The 16,333-nt window shown below is 42.9% G+C and overlaps 1 protein-coding gene across 1 annotated transcript; it reads left to right on the top strand.

Annotated features, from left to right (window-relative positions):
- The first annotated feature begins 6,279 nt into the window (after positions 1–6,279).
- On the top strand, positions 6,280–15,090 carry TEX30 (testis expressed 30). The gene is made up of 5 exons (XM_065648587.1): positions 6,280–6,351; positions 9,437–9,667; positions 11,107–11,158; positions 12,656–12,861; positions 14,048–15,090. Exons 1-5 carry the CDS (start codon positions 6,334–6,336, stop codon positions 14,219–14,221), a joined length of 681 nt encoding a protein of 226 aa, XP_065504659.1. The 5' UTR covers positions 6,280–6,333; the 3' UTR covers positions 14,222–15,090.
- The last annotated feature ends 1,243 nt before the right edge of the window (positions 15,091–16,333 follow it).

The following is a 16,333-nucleotide window of genomic DNA, read 5'->3' as shown; positions in this document are numbered from 1 at the left end:
TATACCTTTCAGTTCAGCTTCAATTCCTAGGCACTGTAAAAGTAAATACACTCTTGAACACTCTCAAGAATGGATTTGCTAAGTTGAATCAAACCAAATTATTTCTCCTCCTACACCAGGGCAGCAGATTTTGTGAACGGCAGTAGATGTTGACTTTAGCAAACTTTGCTACTGCTTCTTTCTGTCAACTAGAGAATCCTAATATAAATTAAACTTCCAACAGCAGACATGCAAGGCCAGAAAACCCTTCTCAGTGATGCAAGTGATATCCTATCGGAACACAAGAATAAATCAAAGAGGGTTCCATGTGCTCCTTTCTGGAACTCACTATGTTTAGAAATATCTTGGATTACTGAGTAGATAATGTGCTTCTTAAATATACAGGTAATGTGAGACTGAGAGGGACTGCTGGAATGCTTTGGAGAGTGGGGTTACAAGGCAAATGTCTGCATAAATGAAAGAAATGACCTGGAGGAATGATAACTGAGGAAGGTACGGCAGACATCTGTGGAGTCTCAGGGTTACTCTGCAGTTGCTCGTGCCCTGACAGCTTATGTACAAACAAAGAGCCTCATTTTCTAATTTGTGTGGATCCGTGTGAGCTAAAGAGAGGTGCAATGTCGTCATCTGCATCTTAGAATGAATCAATCTGTTAATGGAAGTGGAAATGGCCTAAGAGCTTGCAACAAGGAGCAAAACGTACTGAGTTCCCGTATTTAGGGGCTGTAACATGGCGTTTATAATTATAAATAGCAATAAACTCCAGATAAGTAACTCACTTGGATGACAGATGACATGACTGCAGAGGGTATCAGTTTTTTGGACTGAGAATTAAATGTTAAAGAGTCTCAGATCTTAACACAATGTTCACAATAAAGGTAATCCTAGCAGCGGCAATAATGTTCTTTACCGTCCCTAACCATGCTAATCTTCTGAAGAAGCAACTGACAGAAACACAGTGAAACTTCAAAGTGAAAACACAAACAGAACTGAGTTCAGCATTCAAAGATTGTACGAACAAGCCAAAACTATTAATTCTTCCTTTGCAGCAGCGGGAGCAGAAAGGTTTGTTCCACTGGCTCCTGGCCAGGCCAGCTCACCATCGGCCAAGAGGAGAGAATATCCGGAGCGACCTCCTGCCAGCAGTCCCCAGTGCAGTCCCAAAACACGCATGAATTGTAACAGCTGCCACTGGAAAACAAAAGTGTTTGCATTTATCGAGAACAATGAGGGAATACAAAATCCCTAACAAAGACCCTGAGAAATGTATAGCATCCGAAAGTTGCCATCCAGAAGCACACGTTGTGATGACACCTTCCTTAATTAAAGTAAGGACCTTCCATTTAGCACAATTTCAAAGCCAGGAATGTTCCCAAAGAGTCTCGTGCAGTTCGAAAGGGAAAGTTTTTATGCACTGCACATTTGTTAGCTGATGTCATCCATGCTCCCAGAGTTTGTGACCAATATAATGCTGCAAAGGACACCAGTTCTCTGTACATGTCATAGTTTCATAAAAATCAATATCTAACAAATAAGCATTACAGTAAGTGTGTTACTGCTGTATTACAGTCTGAATATGAATAGGCTAATTAACGATGGATGGACACAATGAGAAAGCTGAGATCACAGGAAAAACTAGAATAACAAAACAATGATATTGTTATTAATGCCAAGTGAATAAATCACCTAATAAATACATTTTGTCAGCCTGAATTACAGAATTACCACTAACAGGAATGGTTTCAGTTTGGCTTGAGTAGTTCACCTTCTGACTAGCCTATGCTCCCAAGGGAAGTTACAGCCAAGACAGTTTCTGACCTCGCTGGTGGTCAACATCTGTCTCTGCAGAATGCTGGGCACACAGCATGTGTACACGTTGCTGCATATCCACGGGAATCCTCAGGAAAAGAAAAAATGTAGGGTCTCAGTCAAAAGCCAAGTTTCTAATTTAGAGAGAGAACTGAACTTCTTAAACAAGTATGTATGTCTCCAGCTTAAAATAAACCAACCAACGAATCCTGTTTTGATGGTCTTTTATTAAGAAGTTTGAGAAAAGCGAAACATGGTCTGTTTCTGATCTCCACACACCCTTCAGCTTTTAGTTATTTTGCACTGAAATACCATAAAACTCCTCATATTATTTTATACTTTTGTAATTATTTTTATACATTTTAACAAATCTACTCCGACACATGATTTGTGGGAAAGGTCACAGAATCACAGAATGTTAGGGATTGAAAGGGACCTTGAAAGATCATCTAGTCCAATCCCCTCGTCAGAGCAGGAATACCTAGATGAGGCTACACAGGAATGTGTCCAGGTGGGTTTTGAATGTCTCCAGAAAGGGAAACTCCACAACCTCTCTGGGCGGCCTGTTCCAGGGTTCTGTGAAGAAGTTTCTTCTCATATTTAAGTGGAACCTCCTGTGTTCCAGTTTGTACCCATTGCCCCTTGTCTTATCATTGGTTGTCACTGAGAAGAGCCTGGCTCCATCCTCGTGACAGTCACCCTTTACATATTTATAAACATTAATGAGGTCACCCCTCAGTCTCCTCCAAGCTAAAGAGACCCAGCTGCCTCAGCCTTTCCTCATAACGGAGTGTGGAGGATGAAGACACAGACTCTGTCAGGGCACAGACCAAAGACCTTTATTTACACAAACTGCTATGCTTTATAGCTCTTTCTGCTGTCCACGTGCTATCAGCGCTATGCCGATACGGTAAAGTCTTGTAATCGTGTGTATTCTTCTATCACTGTGTTGGTTAAAGTCCTTTGTCCACACAGTGCTGCAACTCTGGAACCATATTCTGTTTCTTGCTGTTGCTTTCTCAAAACTTGCTCATTCTGCTTCTCAAGGGCACAGGCCTGTCTCATCAAGGTCAAACCCTTCCTCATATCCTACAAGGGAGATGCTCCACTCCCCTAATCATCTTTGTGGCTCTGCGCTGGACTCTCTCCAGCAGTTCCCCGTCCTCCTTGAACTGAGGGGCCCAGAACTGGACACAATATTCCAGATGAGGTCTCACCAGGGCAGAGTAGAGGGGGAGGAGAATCTCTCTTGACCTACTAACCACCCCCCTTCTAATACACCCCAGGTACCATTGGCCTTCCTGGCCACAAGGGCACAGTGCTGGCTCATGGTCATCCTGCTGTTCACCGGGTCCCATCTGTTGCTCCTATTGCATATAAATCTAAGTCTCTGATATGAAAAGCTTTATTTATAATCCAAGAAAAAGAACAGCGATTGTCTGATGCACTACCGAAAGTAAACAGGTCCCAAGTTTAGATTGGGGATAACGTCATTCTTTGATAAACAGCCACCGTTTCTTCAAACATAGCTGTCTGTGGCACATCAAACCTGTCAGACCTGCTTACAGCAGCGCATAGGTTATTATAACACACAACATACGTTCTCATTGAGACATGTCAAATCACATACCTTTCATAATTTTCATATTTGATGACAAATTTAGATTATTATGCACTATATAGTGTTTTCAGAATAAACTTCTATTTCCAGAAGTGACGTAAGGTTAAAGTTATAAAATGATGACATGCATCTATGAAACCAATTTTTCTTATATAACATTACTTCAGAAGTTCAGAAAATACTCATAATCAGTATTTTCAAAGGTGGGAGCTTAAACTTAGACTCTTAATTCATATTTAAGCATGTAAAGGAAAGCATTATGATTTTCGGTGACTCCTGGCAGCAAATACTTCTGGATTTCCAAAGCTATTCAGCACACTTGAAAATCAACCAGAATCTACTTAAAAGTCCTCCTAAACCCCATCATAAAAAATACACCCATGACTTGGAATCTAATACATGTATTTATATCTAAAGCTCCTGGCCTTCGGCATGTTAGCAATACTTGGGCCACTAAAAAGGACTGTTGTCTTCCAGAAGGAAAACTATTGCAGAAAAAGCATGGCAAAAATAGACTGGTCTGACTCTGTTCCCATGGAACAGAGGATTAAGGAACGACAGTCTGTCCTTCCTCCACAAATTCACATGTTCATGTGCACTGCTTAGGACTATACTGGCTCTTAGCCAGCCTACCTCAAACGCTGTGCTTATGCAGAGAAGAGTCTGAAGTACTGAAAGGAGATTTGGGCTAAGAAAATAAACAGAGAAAATAAGAAGTAAACTGCTGGCAGCTTGCTGTATGCAGAAAGCATAAGAAAATAGTTTTCTAGTGGCAGGGGGTTACGAATGGATAGATTTAACAGGATGCACATTCCACAAGCACTGGAAACAGCAGGTGAATAACAAGTGCAGGTGGACTGAAGAGGGAGGAAAAATTAAAAAAGAGAAAATGCAAAAATCAGACCAAGAAAGAAGCAAAACACCACCAAAAATAGAAACTATACCAGAGCACATAAGCATCCATTAAGTATAAGAAAGAAAGCAATGAAGAAGGAAAAAGTAAGAAAACTAATATGAAGTTTTCCTTAACTCTCTTCATCCTTGTATTCCTTTGTTCTGAATTGAGATTGAGGCTGAGGCTGCAACTGCTTCAGGATAACAGATCTTCTCAGTTCCCTTTTGCCAAGTATCTCCTTTATAAAGCCTTCATTGCTGCTAGGTATTAATTGGAATGGTGTGATCTGCACCCAAGATAAGTTAATCTGGCATCACTCTGCAGCAATTTCTTTCCCCTGGTCTGCTGGGCTCCCTGAATGTGAGCTCTGGCTCAAGGAGCAGCTGCCTCAAAACCATCCGGAGCTCAGCTCCCAGTGAAAGGCGTACAACACACGCAGGCTGTGCTGGTGGCTTTCACTCAGCTTTACACTTCCGCATCTCGCTTTAGCTTGACATTTTTTAGGCAAGGTAGACATCGAGACAAATAAAGCTCACTGTCTTTTTCAGCTTGATTACAGCTGAACTTCTCTGCTTCTGTCCTTAACATGTTTTATGATAACAATGCCTGGGCTGGGAAATTGCCTGTGAGGCCAGCAGTCCTTGACAGCAGGGGTGGTCACTCAGATAGCGGGTACATTCAAGTTGCCCTGCTGGATTCACTTCTCGGGGGGCTGTAATATTTGGATCCCAGCACTTGACAACACCCAGCAGAGTGAAGGCGAGACACTCGGAGCACAAGCCAGAGCACACTCAATTTCCAGCAGGTAAATATGTGAAAAACAAAGCTCCACTCGGTGACGGCACCTTCACTCAGCTAAATAATAGGGTCTCCTAATTTATATGTTTCATACACTGACAATGGAAGAAAACATGATCTCTGGCTAAACACTTTGCCATAGATGATTTTAGACAGGTTTTTTTACATATCTGTGAAATACTCAATACATAAATACCACAAAGCATTGTTGTAAAATACTGGTGCTCTCTTCCATCAGTTAAAGGCTGCTTTTATTGAACACGCTATTTTTTAAATTATTATTATACAATAGAGCACAGCCCAGGGGACAGCTCTATGTTAGTACCTAAACATTAGCCATGTAGTCTGTCTCTCCTGTCTGCGAATGCTGGGTAGTTCGCCTGCCAACAGCTGCCAGAAAAACTGCCCCATGTCGCTCTGGAGACCCAACTCATAGTACAGATCACATCCATGTTCCTTGCTGCCAGCGAGAACCCGATTTTCTGAGCAACTGCAAAGTAATTGTCTTTATTTCTTCTGTATTATCACTAGCTGCCTATTTTCCACTTGCGGGTAAAAAGTGTTTATGCGGAGTGGCGCGAACCCTCCAAACCGCATTAACTCAGTTGCAATTAATCCAGCAACTAAATAACCTTCACTTTTTAAATTCCCTCTCTAGTCACTGTGACATTAAGACATGTTTCTTCTTGGCAGACCAACAGGTTTATAAAAGCACGGTTCCTAGCCCCTGAGGCCCACGCGATGCGCACTTAACCCCAGACGCCGGTGCCTCTGGCGCTGCCGCTCCCCCGCGGGCACCGACCCGCTGCCCGACGGGCCCCCAGCGCTGCGCGGTCTCCCCAGGCCCTTTCCAGGGTCCCCGCCCCCCCCAGCATGCCTCAACCCGAACCCCGTTCAAAAGTCCCTCCAGCGCAGCCCCCGCTTGCAGCCAACACCTGCCCGCGCCGGGGTTTGTGGCGGTCCCCGGTTCCCCCTGCCCGCAGCCAGGCGGCCTCCTCACCAACCACCCCCCGCCTCTCCGCCATTAACTCTCCTCACAAGCGCTGCGCAGGCCAGCTTTTCACCTTTCGGGGCGGGGCCTTGCACACCCGTGGGCCAATCAAGCACGGCGGCAACCACCCACCCGGGGAAGCCCCCTCAAGCGGCGGGGTGCTATTGGACAGGAGGGCTGTCATTCGCGGGACGTGACGGGTGCGCTGCCGGGAGCGGGATGAGCGGGCCGGCAGAGGTATGGCCGCTGCCGTTGTCGCTCCTCCCGGCGCGGAGCCCGCCCGGGCAGGGCTGAGACCAGCCGCCCGTGGAGGACGCCGGTGGTTCAGGGTGTCTGTCAGGGCGGGAGGCGGGCGGCCCGCAGCCTGCCGGGGGGTCCGTGAAGCCCCGAGCCGGGGGCGGGTCCTGCGGCCTGGCGGGCCCGGCCGCACCGTGGGGTCACCGGCCCTTGGGGCCGCAGGGCTTGGCCTGACCCAGCAGCTGCGGCTGCAGGCGGAGCAGCCGCCCGTGGGGGTTCGTGTGCCTGTTTTGCCTTCGTATGTGTAAGGTCCTGCAGTAGCTGCCACCCCCTGTGAGGAGCCCCTGGAGCCGGGGGTGGGTGTGCGGCCGCCTCTGCCTTCCTAAAGGAGGGGTGTAAACTTGAGGAAGCGTAGTATTTCCGTCTTAATTGAAGAGAAGCTGCTAGATTCATGTATACCGTGATTGAGTTACAAAAGATATACCCGTCATTAACCAGTTGACATGATAAATGCTTTCTGACCAGCTGCAAAACAAGGGGATATTTTTCAAGTTTTAGGTTCTTCTGCATGACAAGTGGGAGACAGAAGATTAAGTGATACATCGTTTAGAAGCAGAATGCTTAGCTTATATTTAATAATTAATAGAAGTAAGTAAGAAATATAATTAACTTCATAAATTATTTCTTAGTATAGATGTATGTTAAAAATTTCCAAAAATGGTAATGAATATGGAATAATTGTCTGAATATAAGCAATGCAAGAGCATCCAGTCATTGGAGCACTTATGGAGAATAATTCCCAGTGTTCCCCAGTGCTGTCAATAAAGAATGCCCACTTAACAGTATAATTGACTCTGCTGTTAAGTTTATTTCTTTGTTTCATGATTTTAGTGTAGGCATGTATGTATAAATTAATCCAAGTGATTAGATGGGTCCAGTTACTCATCTGTTTTTAATATCTTCAATGAAAAGGTCCCGGGTGCCACAATAGCTGATTGTGGGATGTTGTCTCCAGCTGGGTACTTCAGTCCCTTGTATGACAGTTAAAGTGATAGAAGAGACGGGATTTCCAGGGGCTGCATGATAATAATTTATAGCTCTGTAATCTAGTAGTCCCAGGGTGCCTATAGCCTAGGAATACAAAACTTTGAATGTTCTGATAAGAATGCAGAATAACATCTGTCTTACGGGGATGTCGTCTTTGCCAAGTACTTGGCGTCTCAGAGGGTCAGGCCTGGAGTAGCTGTGGGATTCAAGAGTTCTCACATACTTCTACATGTTTGGGTTTTATTCCCTTTTCACATCCTTCTTAGTTCTCATGACACACTGATTTTGTGGAGGAGGGGGAGATGTTTTCATCAGATTCTTGTATTTCCCTGCAATATGCTGTATGCTTACCTGGGAAGTGGTTGAGTCACCATCCCTGGAGGTATTTAAAAGATGTGTAGACGTGGTGCTTAAGGACATAGTTTAGTGGTGGACTTGGCAGTGTTTGGTTTATGGTTGGACTCAATGATCTTAAAGGTCTTTTCCAACCTAAATGATTCTGTGATTCTGTGGCTGTTGGCCAGCTGAGCCCCGTCTGGCCTGGTGTCTTCACTGAGCGACGGCCTTGTAGTCAGGCAGCAGCAGTTCTGGCTGTCAGGCTTCTGACCATCTCTGCCACGTAGACATGGCTGCTGGCCGCCCCACACATCCGACTGCCGTCCTCTGGCATCCTCCACCCGTTTCAGCTGGGCAGAGGCTGTAAAGGTGGCAGCTTCATGACACCACTGACAACCTCCTTCTTCCCTGCACAGTGTCTCTGTAGGACCACTGCCAAGAAGAGCCTTTGGGAGGCAGCTGTGGCATGAAATAGTGTTTCAACCCAGCCCCTGGGTGTTTTCCTTCTTGCTTTCAGAAGCTGCAGCATGTACAGGGGCATATGTGCTGTCCAGTCCCCTTTCATTCAGCTCAACATCAGCTGGTTTTGTGTCTCATTCAGCTCCTCCAGATGTCTGTCACAACTGGAGGCTCTCCGCCAGCCCGATGCTGGCTTTGTCTGAGCCTGTGCTGTCACTCTCCTGTCTCTGGGGGAAGTTCAGTCTTTGACTATATGCTGGCTGCTCCTCCGCTGACTGGTTACTGCTGTCTAATTTGGAAACATTTGCTGGGCTGTGTCTTTATGGCCTATATTTCTGTGGTTTATGCTGCTAGTTGGGAGAATAAGTGCCTTGCTTATCTTAGAATATATATTATACAAATACATGAAACGTATCTTGTGACATCTGCCATCAGTTATTATTGGACTTTTAATGAAAAAAGTAATTCCTTTAGGGCTTTTTCTTATAGCGGCGTGTAATGTCTAAAACTTAGTATATTCAAATCCATTTTTCTTAATACTCTGCTGTGGTCTTTTCCCTATATAATGAAGCTTGTACATGGATGCTACAGCTACAGGACTAAATAGTTGCTGCCAGCTTGGAGTTCTCTTAGTCCTGTATACTCCATATGGCTCTACAGACCCAAAGTAATTGGTTGTAATAAATGTTTAGGGGCTTCCTTAATTCTTTTATTTAATAATGTCTGTGAAAGATGGGAGATAAAAATACTTTTTCCACTAGAGGAAACTGTGATTATAGAAGAGTTCATATTTCCTATTTATTTTTAAGTCTTATAGAACAGTAATTTTTTCTTATGGTGGAAGACTTAATATTCAAGTCAATTATGGCAGTTAGCTTTCTCAAACAGCTAGATATATCTATATAGAGAAGGTATGTCAGTTTATGCTGTGAAGTATCCTTTGAAGCTAGGGTTGCTTCATTTTGTAATGGAGAAAATAAGGATTGGAGTAATAAGGTGACTTGCTCATTATTGCATGGAAAACCTTTGAGTCAGAGGTAGAGTTACTTGTTAATACTCTTAAAGAGAAGGAGTAAAAGTGGACTTGCAATTTTGGTTTCTTTCTTAATTGTCTGATTTTTCTTCATCATAATAGGGGGCTGAGGACATGCTTTCCTTTTGGTGGTGTTGGGGTTTTTTGTGTGTTTTTTTTTTTAAATTATTATTATTATTCTTAATATATTGTGTTTTGTTTCATTTCTAGGTTAAAGTGACAATACCTTTTGGAAACAAGTATCTTGATGCTGTCTTTTCTGTCCCAGAGAAGAAACCAACATGCGGAGTGATTCTTACCCATGGAGCTGGAGGAGATATGAATTTCCCTCACTTAGTGTCTTTGGCAGCCTATCTTGCATCCCGTGGAGTTCTCTGCCTGCGGTTTACTTGTAAAGGCCTCAACATTGCTTATAGGACTAAGGCCTTCAAAACAGTTGTGGTAAGAAGTGACCAAATTCTGCCAAAGCTTAGATTCATGTGTGTCATCTTCTGGGCTTCTTAAATTATGGCCAGAGATTAGTCAAGCAACAGTGAGAAAATGGAAGTGATGGTTAGCTAAATGGAGCCCTGTCTGTGAACAGAAACAGCAGGAACAATTTTTATATGAGCAGTAGCTGGAACAGCTGCAGCAAGTCTGTGAATTGAGTATTTCTCAAGCAAGCTTGAGAAAAGGATGTGAAGAAAGGAAGGGTGTTTTGTGGGAAAACTTACAGCTTGAAAAAATGAAAGTATTTAGACTGGAAACAAGAGGTAGGTGTTCTAAGAGGGCTTGGTAAAGGGAGGGAGATTAAGTGATACAGCTTTGGGAGTGGTTTTGAGAGGAAAGAAGCTGACCTGGGAATTGTTCTGGATCTCTGAGAGTTGGCAGCTGGGACAAAAAGACTTGGGGGAAAGAGATGGGGACTCAGGGTCACAGGAGGAGTTGAAGCAAAAGAGATTGGGAGTAGCGTATGAGAGCCCTAGAACCTAAATAGTCACTGATTTCAAAATCAGTTTAAACTATTATATGCATGTACTGTTCTCTTTCTGCTGCTGCTACAGTATTTAAGATGTTCTCATGTACCTAGATTTTGTTAAAATGAACAACCTTTTGTTATAATAGAAGCAGCTTACAATATCTTCCTGTTCTGAGGTGTGTAGGAAGAAGTGGAAATTTTCTCCTGATTATCTAGCTACTTTTACTGGGGCATAGGAAGGTAGCTTGAGCTCTTTGCATTGAGCATCAGACTGGGACTCAAATCCAGTTCTGAAGGAATTAATTTGTATGATGTCATTGTGATCATATGTACATTAATTTGAAGTTAGACTTTACTAGCTTAAATGTGGATCTGTTCTCCTTTCAGCACAATGTTGTTAGTGAGCTTATATGCTGTTGTGTAAAGGTAATTCAAAGACCTCTGCGAAGATAACATCTGACTAGTTACCTTCTAGAAACTGAAAAATCAGTTGCTGAATTTTATCTTTTCTGTCAGACATAACTATTTGTGTCTTAAACTTTTCATTGGAAATGTGGGACCTCAGTGAAGGGCATTTTTGCTGACTTATTTTGCCTTTTGATGTGCTAAGTGTGCATGCAATCTCTTACTATAAGTTGATAGACAGTAATCGTGTATCTTTTGGTAACTTAATAGGGCATCTGATTAAAATTTTAGACTTGCTGAGATCTAATTTGAAATTGGTTATGTTTATTGTGTTGTTGCTGCAAAATGTTATGAAATCATTTGTGTCAAAAAACCAAGAGAGCACTTTGTATGTTCTTTGTTAAATCTGCAGTGCTGAAAAAGCTTCCTATTTTGTGTTTAGTAGCTACCAACAAAAAAGTCCCCGGCTTCTCAGCTGTCTTAATTCTGACTTGTAATGTTTATCTTATTTCTTTAGGAATACTTAAAGCTTTCTGATGATTATAAACTTTCGGGTGTCTTCCTTGCAGGTATTGTTTGAGTATCTATAATTTTCTCTGTTATACTGCCTCTGATGATACCAGTCTATAATTACTCCATTTTTGAAGTCCGTCCCACTTTGGTAAGAAGTGAATGAACAGATGTGCACAACAGGTTCCAGGTTGAGGTGGGCACTAAAAGCTTGCTGTCTAACATGGGAACAAGCTGAATAAAATCCCCCTTGTCAGTATTGCCTAGGGAAAGCAATTCAGCAGTTGGATGCTTTATAGCCTTAATTAATTGATTAGAAGTCCGCAGACTGCGATGGGAGCATAGGTGCCAGGCCCCCTTACAGATCTGCGTTGGAGTGTCTGAAGGCGACCAGCCCTGTGCTGGTGGCAGTTTTGCAGCTCGGCTTTCTTGCAGCTGGCTGGGGCAGCTACTGCTTCTCATGTCGCAAATGGGGACACCCAGTGTGCCGCTTTCACTGTGTTCTCTTGGGAGCATGGCTGTCTTGACCTATTTGTCCTCACAATGTCACAGGTCTTGCTCCAGAAGGAGGAAGGACAGAATAGACCATGTTTTCCAGGTACTTTGGGTGAAAAATTCCTTGTCACTTGTAAGCAACAGGGTGCAAGTTCTCTGATAATCCATGTGTACTTTTTAACTGCAGGTTTTGAAAAATTCTGGTTACTGGTAAATGGAAACCCATTTTCCCCAAGCAGATTTTGGTAAATAAAACCTAGTGGCAGACAGAAATTCAGTTATATTATGTGGAAAAGGGAAGTAGATGGCTGAGATGAGGAATAACTTGATATGGGAAACCCCAAATGTTCTCTGACTAAGCGAAACGAAATCTGTGCTGATGCAAGTTAATCCCACTGGAATCAGCCACTTCCAACACTCAATTACAGAGCATTGTCAGCTCATATGCCTCTTCTTTGAGGAGATATTTTGATATCCCCTTGCTATTACTGACTGACCTCAATGCTACAAGTTCACACTTTATTTGTTTTTTCATTTTCCCCTTTTACTTTTAGGCTGAAGTTTGAAGTGTGCATAAACACTTGCTGGATTAGTTTAGGGAGTAAGGAGCCTAAAATTTTGGTTTTAATTCGAACGGATTTAGGTTGCATGGAAAAAAAGGTACAAGATAATAGCATTGCTATCCGGAATTTCAGGTGTCTGGAGCATAGGACCTGTCCCTCTCTTCCCCCTGCTCCCAGGATGGGCTTTTCCTTCCAGTATTGCAAAGGATCCATTGTCATTTTTATATATATACATATATATAGAGACACGTATTTTTTTTTTTTTTAGTGGGGATGTGAAATCATAATATAACCAGACAAATATTTTAGCAGAAAATGTTGAAATTAGGATAAATATTTTTCACAGAGTAGGTGAATAAAAGTATCCCTGGCATTTTGTACTACTACTACGCTGAAATACACTCAGTTGGATTGTTTTTAGGAGTTGTTTCCTCAAACAGAATGTAGATGAAGTGACAGCAGATACACTTTTTTCCTTTATTTTAACATGCGAGAAAGGCCGTTCCATGGGCTCACGAGCTGCTGCCTCTGTGATACACCAGCTTAGCCTGGAGGATGATGATGACTTTATTCAAGGTCTAGTATGTTTATCTTACCCACTGCATCGACCAAAACTTCAGTCCAAGCTCCGGGATGAAGATTTATTATTTATCAGGTGTCCGGTGCTGTTCGTCTCAGGATCAGCAGATGAGATGTGTGAAAAAGTGAGTACCCCTGTAAATCCTGCTATGAAGGGGCAGTATGGGGGAACTGGAATTCCAAGTCTGAGTGACACCTATACTGATATACACAGCTGTGACTTTGATTAACAACCTTCTCTAAATTATATATATATATATATATATCTTCTGAAGGAAGCCTTGGGTAGGAGACTTCATTGGGCATAAGGAAGCCTGGGGGTACTTGGCTTTTGCTGCTTAAAACTTCTGGATTGTGCTTGATCATCCACTTTAGCAAACTCATCTTCGGGCCGCTAAAATACTGCTGATTTAAATGTTTTGTCTTTTTTGATAAGATTGTACAAATTAAAAGTGGCCTATGGAAGGAACGAGTTATATGCTATTCTGTTTTAACCGTTTCAAGTTACAAAACATAAATACTGTGCTGTGCGATCAGTTTCACATTCAGCACATTTTCATGACTAATTCTTCTAGCAAAGCAGCTCTACCCACAAGTCAGACTTCTGTGGCAGTGATATTTTTGTAAAGAACAGGTGTGCAGAGGCGAGAGTACAGCAGTTTTCTGCCTTGTTTTCTTGCAAATAAGTATCTGTTGTTCATGAACAGTTTAGCTTGAATTTGGGACTGTGTACAATTAGCATTTTGAATGCTTGGACAGTTTCTAAGGAGTTGTAATGATTTCATGAGGAGTTACCACCAAAGTCAGCCAGGCTGGCAACCAGCACATCCTTGGAGTGCCCTCTTAATGAAGGAATCGTTAAGACTTTTTGAGCTGGCGCTTAGATCTGTTTGCTGAGAAGGTGGAAGGTAGTCAAAGCCAGTCTCTAGGGAATTATTAATACATTGCTACTCTGCCACTGTAGACAAATCTGACTTGCGAAGTTATGTGATTTTATTACTAGCACTGTCATCTGGCAGTAAAAGTGGATTCCTTCAGTGTGGGGAAGGAGCCTTCACAGGCTTGGGACCTTTGCAGGTTTTGAAGTTCTAATTTTCTGTTGTTCTGTGTTGGAGTGAGGGCTAACATTTGAGCAAATTCCATCACTGAGCACAGTATCATCACATCTTTTCAGTCAGCTTGTTTTTAATGTGCACGCAGATCCATTTTAAGAGCTTCCCATTATGTGTTGCGCAGGCAAAGCAAGAGACATCTATGAGTTGCACGGTTTGTAGCAGCTCATTCTCTAACTGTTTCATTCTTATTTTCTAGCAACTGCTAGAAGGTGTGGCAAGCAAAATGAAAGCCCCTAAAAAGATCCACTGGATTGATAAAGCAAACCATGGGATGGCAGTCAAAGGACGAACAACAGATGATGTCATGGAAGAAATAAATGCACAGGTTTTTTCTTGGCTTAGAGAGAATATTGAACTGGAGCACAAATGATTTGCTGTGTTTAAGTGGTATCTTCATTTAGCTTTTCCTAAATGCAGCAAATTGGAGTCTTTTGTTTCTGAAAAGGATATTTTCAGAGGTCTAAGAGTAAATGCAAGTAAAACTTTTTTGTGTGTGTGAATGAAAAAAGTTACGCAAAACAATAAAGAACTTTTTAAAGGAAGGACAGAAAATGTACCAAGTATTTAAATATCATGGCAGCATTGTTTTCTGTATTTCTATGCACACAACTGTGAACAACACTTAGTGCTCTACATTAACAAGTAAATGCTGTTGACTGATTATTTCAAGTAATATAGTGGAAAGAATCTATTTTGATGGCAAACCTTTAGATGCATTTCATTTTTTACTATATTACTGATGCTATGCTTGTTTGAAATTAAAACCTCCTGATTTGTAGAATCCTGCAGGCACATCCGCTGCAGCTGGCTGGCATGGGGGTGCTACTCCGCCTTAGTGCCGTGCTGTGGCACTCCACTGTGCTTCACAACCTGTGACGCAGGTAGGGGAATCTCTCGTCATTTAAAATGTCACTGCCCTAAGGAGCCAGAATCTTGGTTTATGGGGGGAAGAGGAGGAGGAGGGAAATGGGCATGTGCTAATGGAAGCAGGTTTGTGCATCAGGAGCAAAGAACACAGAACCATAGAATCATTTAGGTTTGAAAAGACCTTTAAGATCATCAAGTCCAACCATTAACCTAACACTGCCAAGTCCACCTCTAAACCATGTCCCTAAGGACCTCATCTATGCCTCTTTTAAACACCTTCAGGGATGGTGACTCCACCACTTCCCTGGGCAGCCTGTTCCAGTGCTTGACAACTCTTTCCATGAAGAAAAGTTTCCTAATATCCAATCTAAACCTCCCCTGGTGCAACTTGAGGCCATTTCCTCTTGTCTTATCACTTGTTACTCGGGAGAAGAAACCAACTGCCTCCATGCTACAACCTCCTTTCAGGTGGCTGCAGAGAGCGATCAGGTCTCCCCTCAGCCTCCTTTTCTCCAGGCTAAACAGCCCCAGTTTCCTCAGCCGCTCCTCATCAGACTTGTGCTCCAGACCCTTCACCAGCATGGGTCATAGTTCTGAAAAGTCACTCTCCAGCCCTTCCCTTGCGTAAAGGGCTGGTCACATGGGCCCTTTGGAGAGATGGGCATGGACTGTTGACTAAAAACTGATAAAAGATAAATTATGTTTATACTGGTGGAGGAACTCCTAGGGGAGGAAGCAGTTCTGCCTCTGATGTGACACATTGCACAAGGCTTCTGTCAGGAGGACCCCAAAGAGGCATGTGGGGGTCTGGGCCTCGTTACCTGTTCAGAGGAGGAATTTGGGTCTTCGTCTGAGCTCTGCCGTTGCAGAGTGGATAAAGCACTGTGTGAGCTTGCAGCTGTAGACTTCTCTGTTATGGGTTATAGGTAACCTGTGAGTATAACCAAAGGTTAGAGCAATATAATAATGGCTTACAGCCAAGCCAATAGCAAGTAACAGCTGAACGATGACCCCCGACATGAAATAGCTGGTCAGTCCTCAGAAGTGCCCCTTGGCACCATCTCTTGAGATGGTGGTCTTATCTCCATGACCAAGAGTCCCCCTGAAAACTGCTCTGCTCCTTCTGCATCTTATGGCTCGCAGGTTGCTGAAGGTGAGCTGGCAGCTTTGGCTGGACGTTGTTCTTGGGAGGAGCTGTTGCGTGTGACACTGCTGAGCTGCCTAAATGTATGGTGAGTCAGCACTGGAGAGCTGGGACAATGTCTGTGGTGCTTTGGCCAGGTGCTGAGATCAGATAGCTGTATTTTGGTGCTGTATCATATATATAAAAAAAATCTATTCATGACCGTAGGTTAATATAGTTAAATTATATATACTGTTTACCACAAACAAGCTATTCCTTAGGCGTGCTTTTACTATAGTAAAAAATAATAGGCATGCAAAATTTAAAAATGTTAATCAGATAGATACAATATTATTCCGTTGTTTCTCACAAGATGCCTCAAGAATGCTGATCTCCCAGCAGTAATGTTGTTGAATAAGCACAGCACACATCTAAGTGTTTGCTAAGATAGCTATATGGATTTTAAACTGGTTGGCTGTGTTACAGATAAAA

This window comes from Caloenas nicobarica, chromosome 1 (assembly GCF_036013445.1).
Source record: "Caloenas nicobarica isolate bCalNic1 chromosome 1, bCalNic1.hap1, whole genome shotgun sequence".
Taxonomy (NCBI): domain Eukaryota; kingdom Metazoa; phylum Chordata; class Aves; order Columbiformes; family Columbidae; genus Caloenas; species Caloenas nicobarica.
This window is presented reverse-complemented; position numbering and strand designations above follow the sequence as displayed.

What these genes read in the sequence shown, in the direction of transcription:
- TEX30 (XM_065648587.1), top strand. An exon ending in TTCGGGTGTCTTCCTTGCAG is followed by an intron (nt 11,159 to 12,655) that starts GTATTGTTTGAG and finishes CATGCGAGAAAG; the next exon opens with GCCGTTCCATGGGCTCACGA. An exon ending in CAGATGAGATGTGTGAAAAA is followed by an intron (nt 12,862 to 14,047) that starts GTGAGTACCCCT and finishes CTTATTTTCTAG; the next exon opens with CAACTGCTAGAAGGTGTGGC.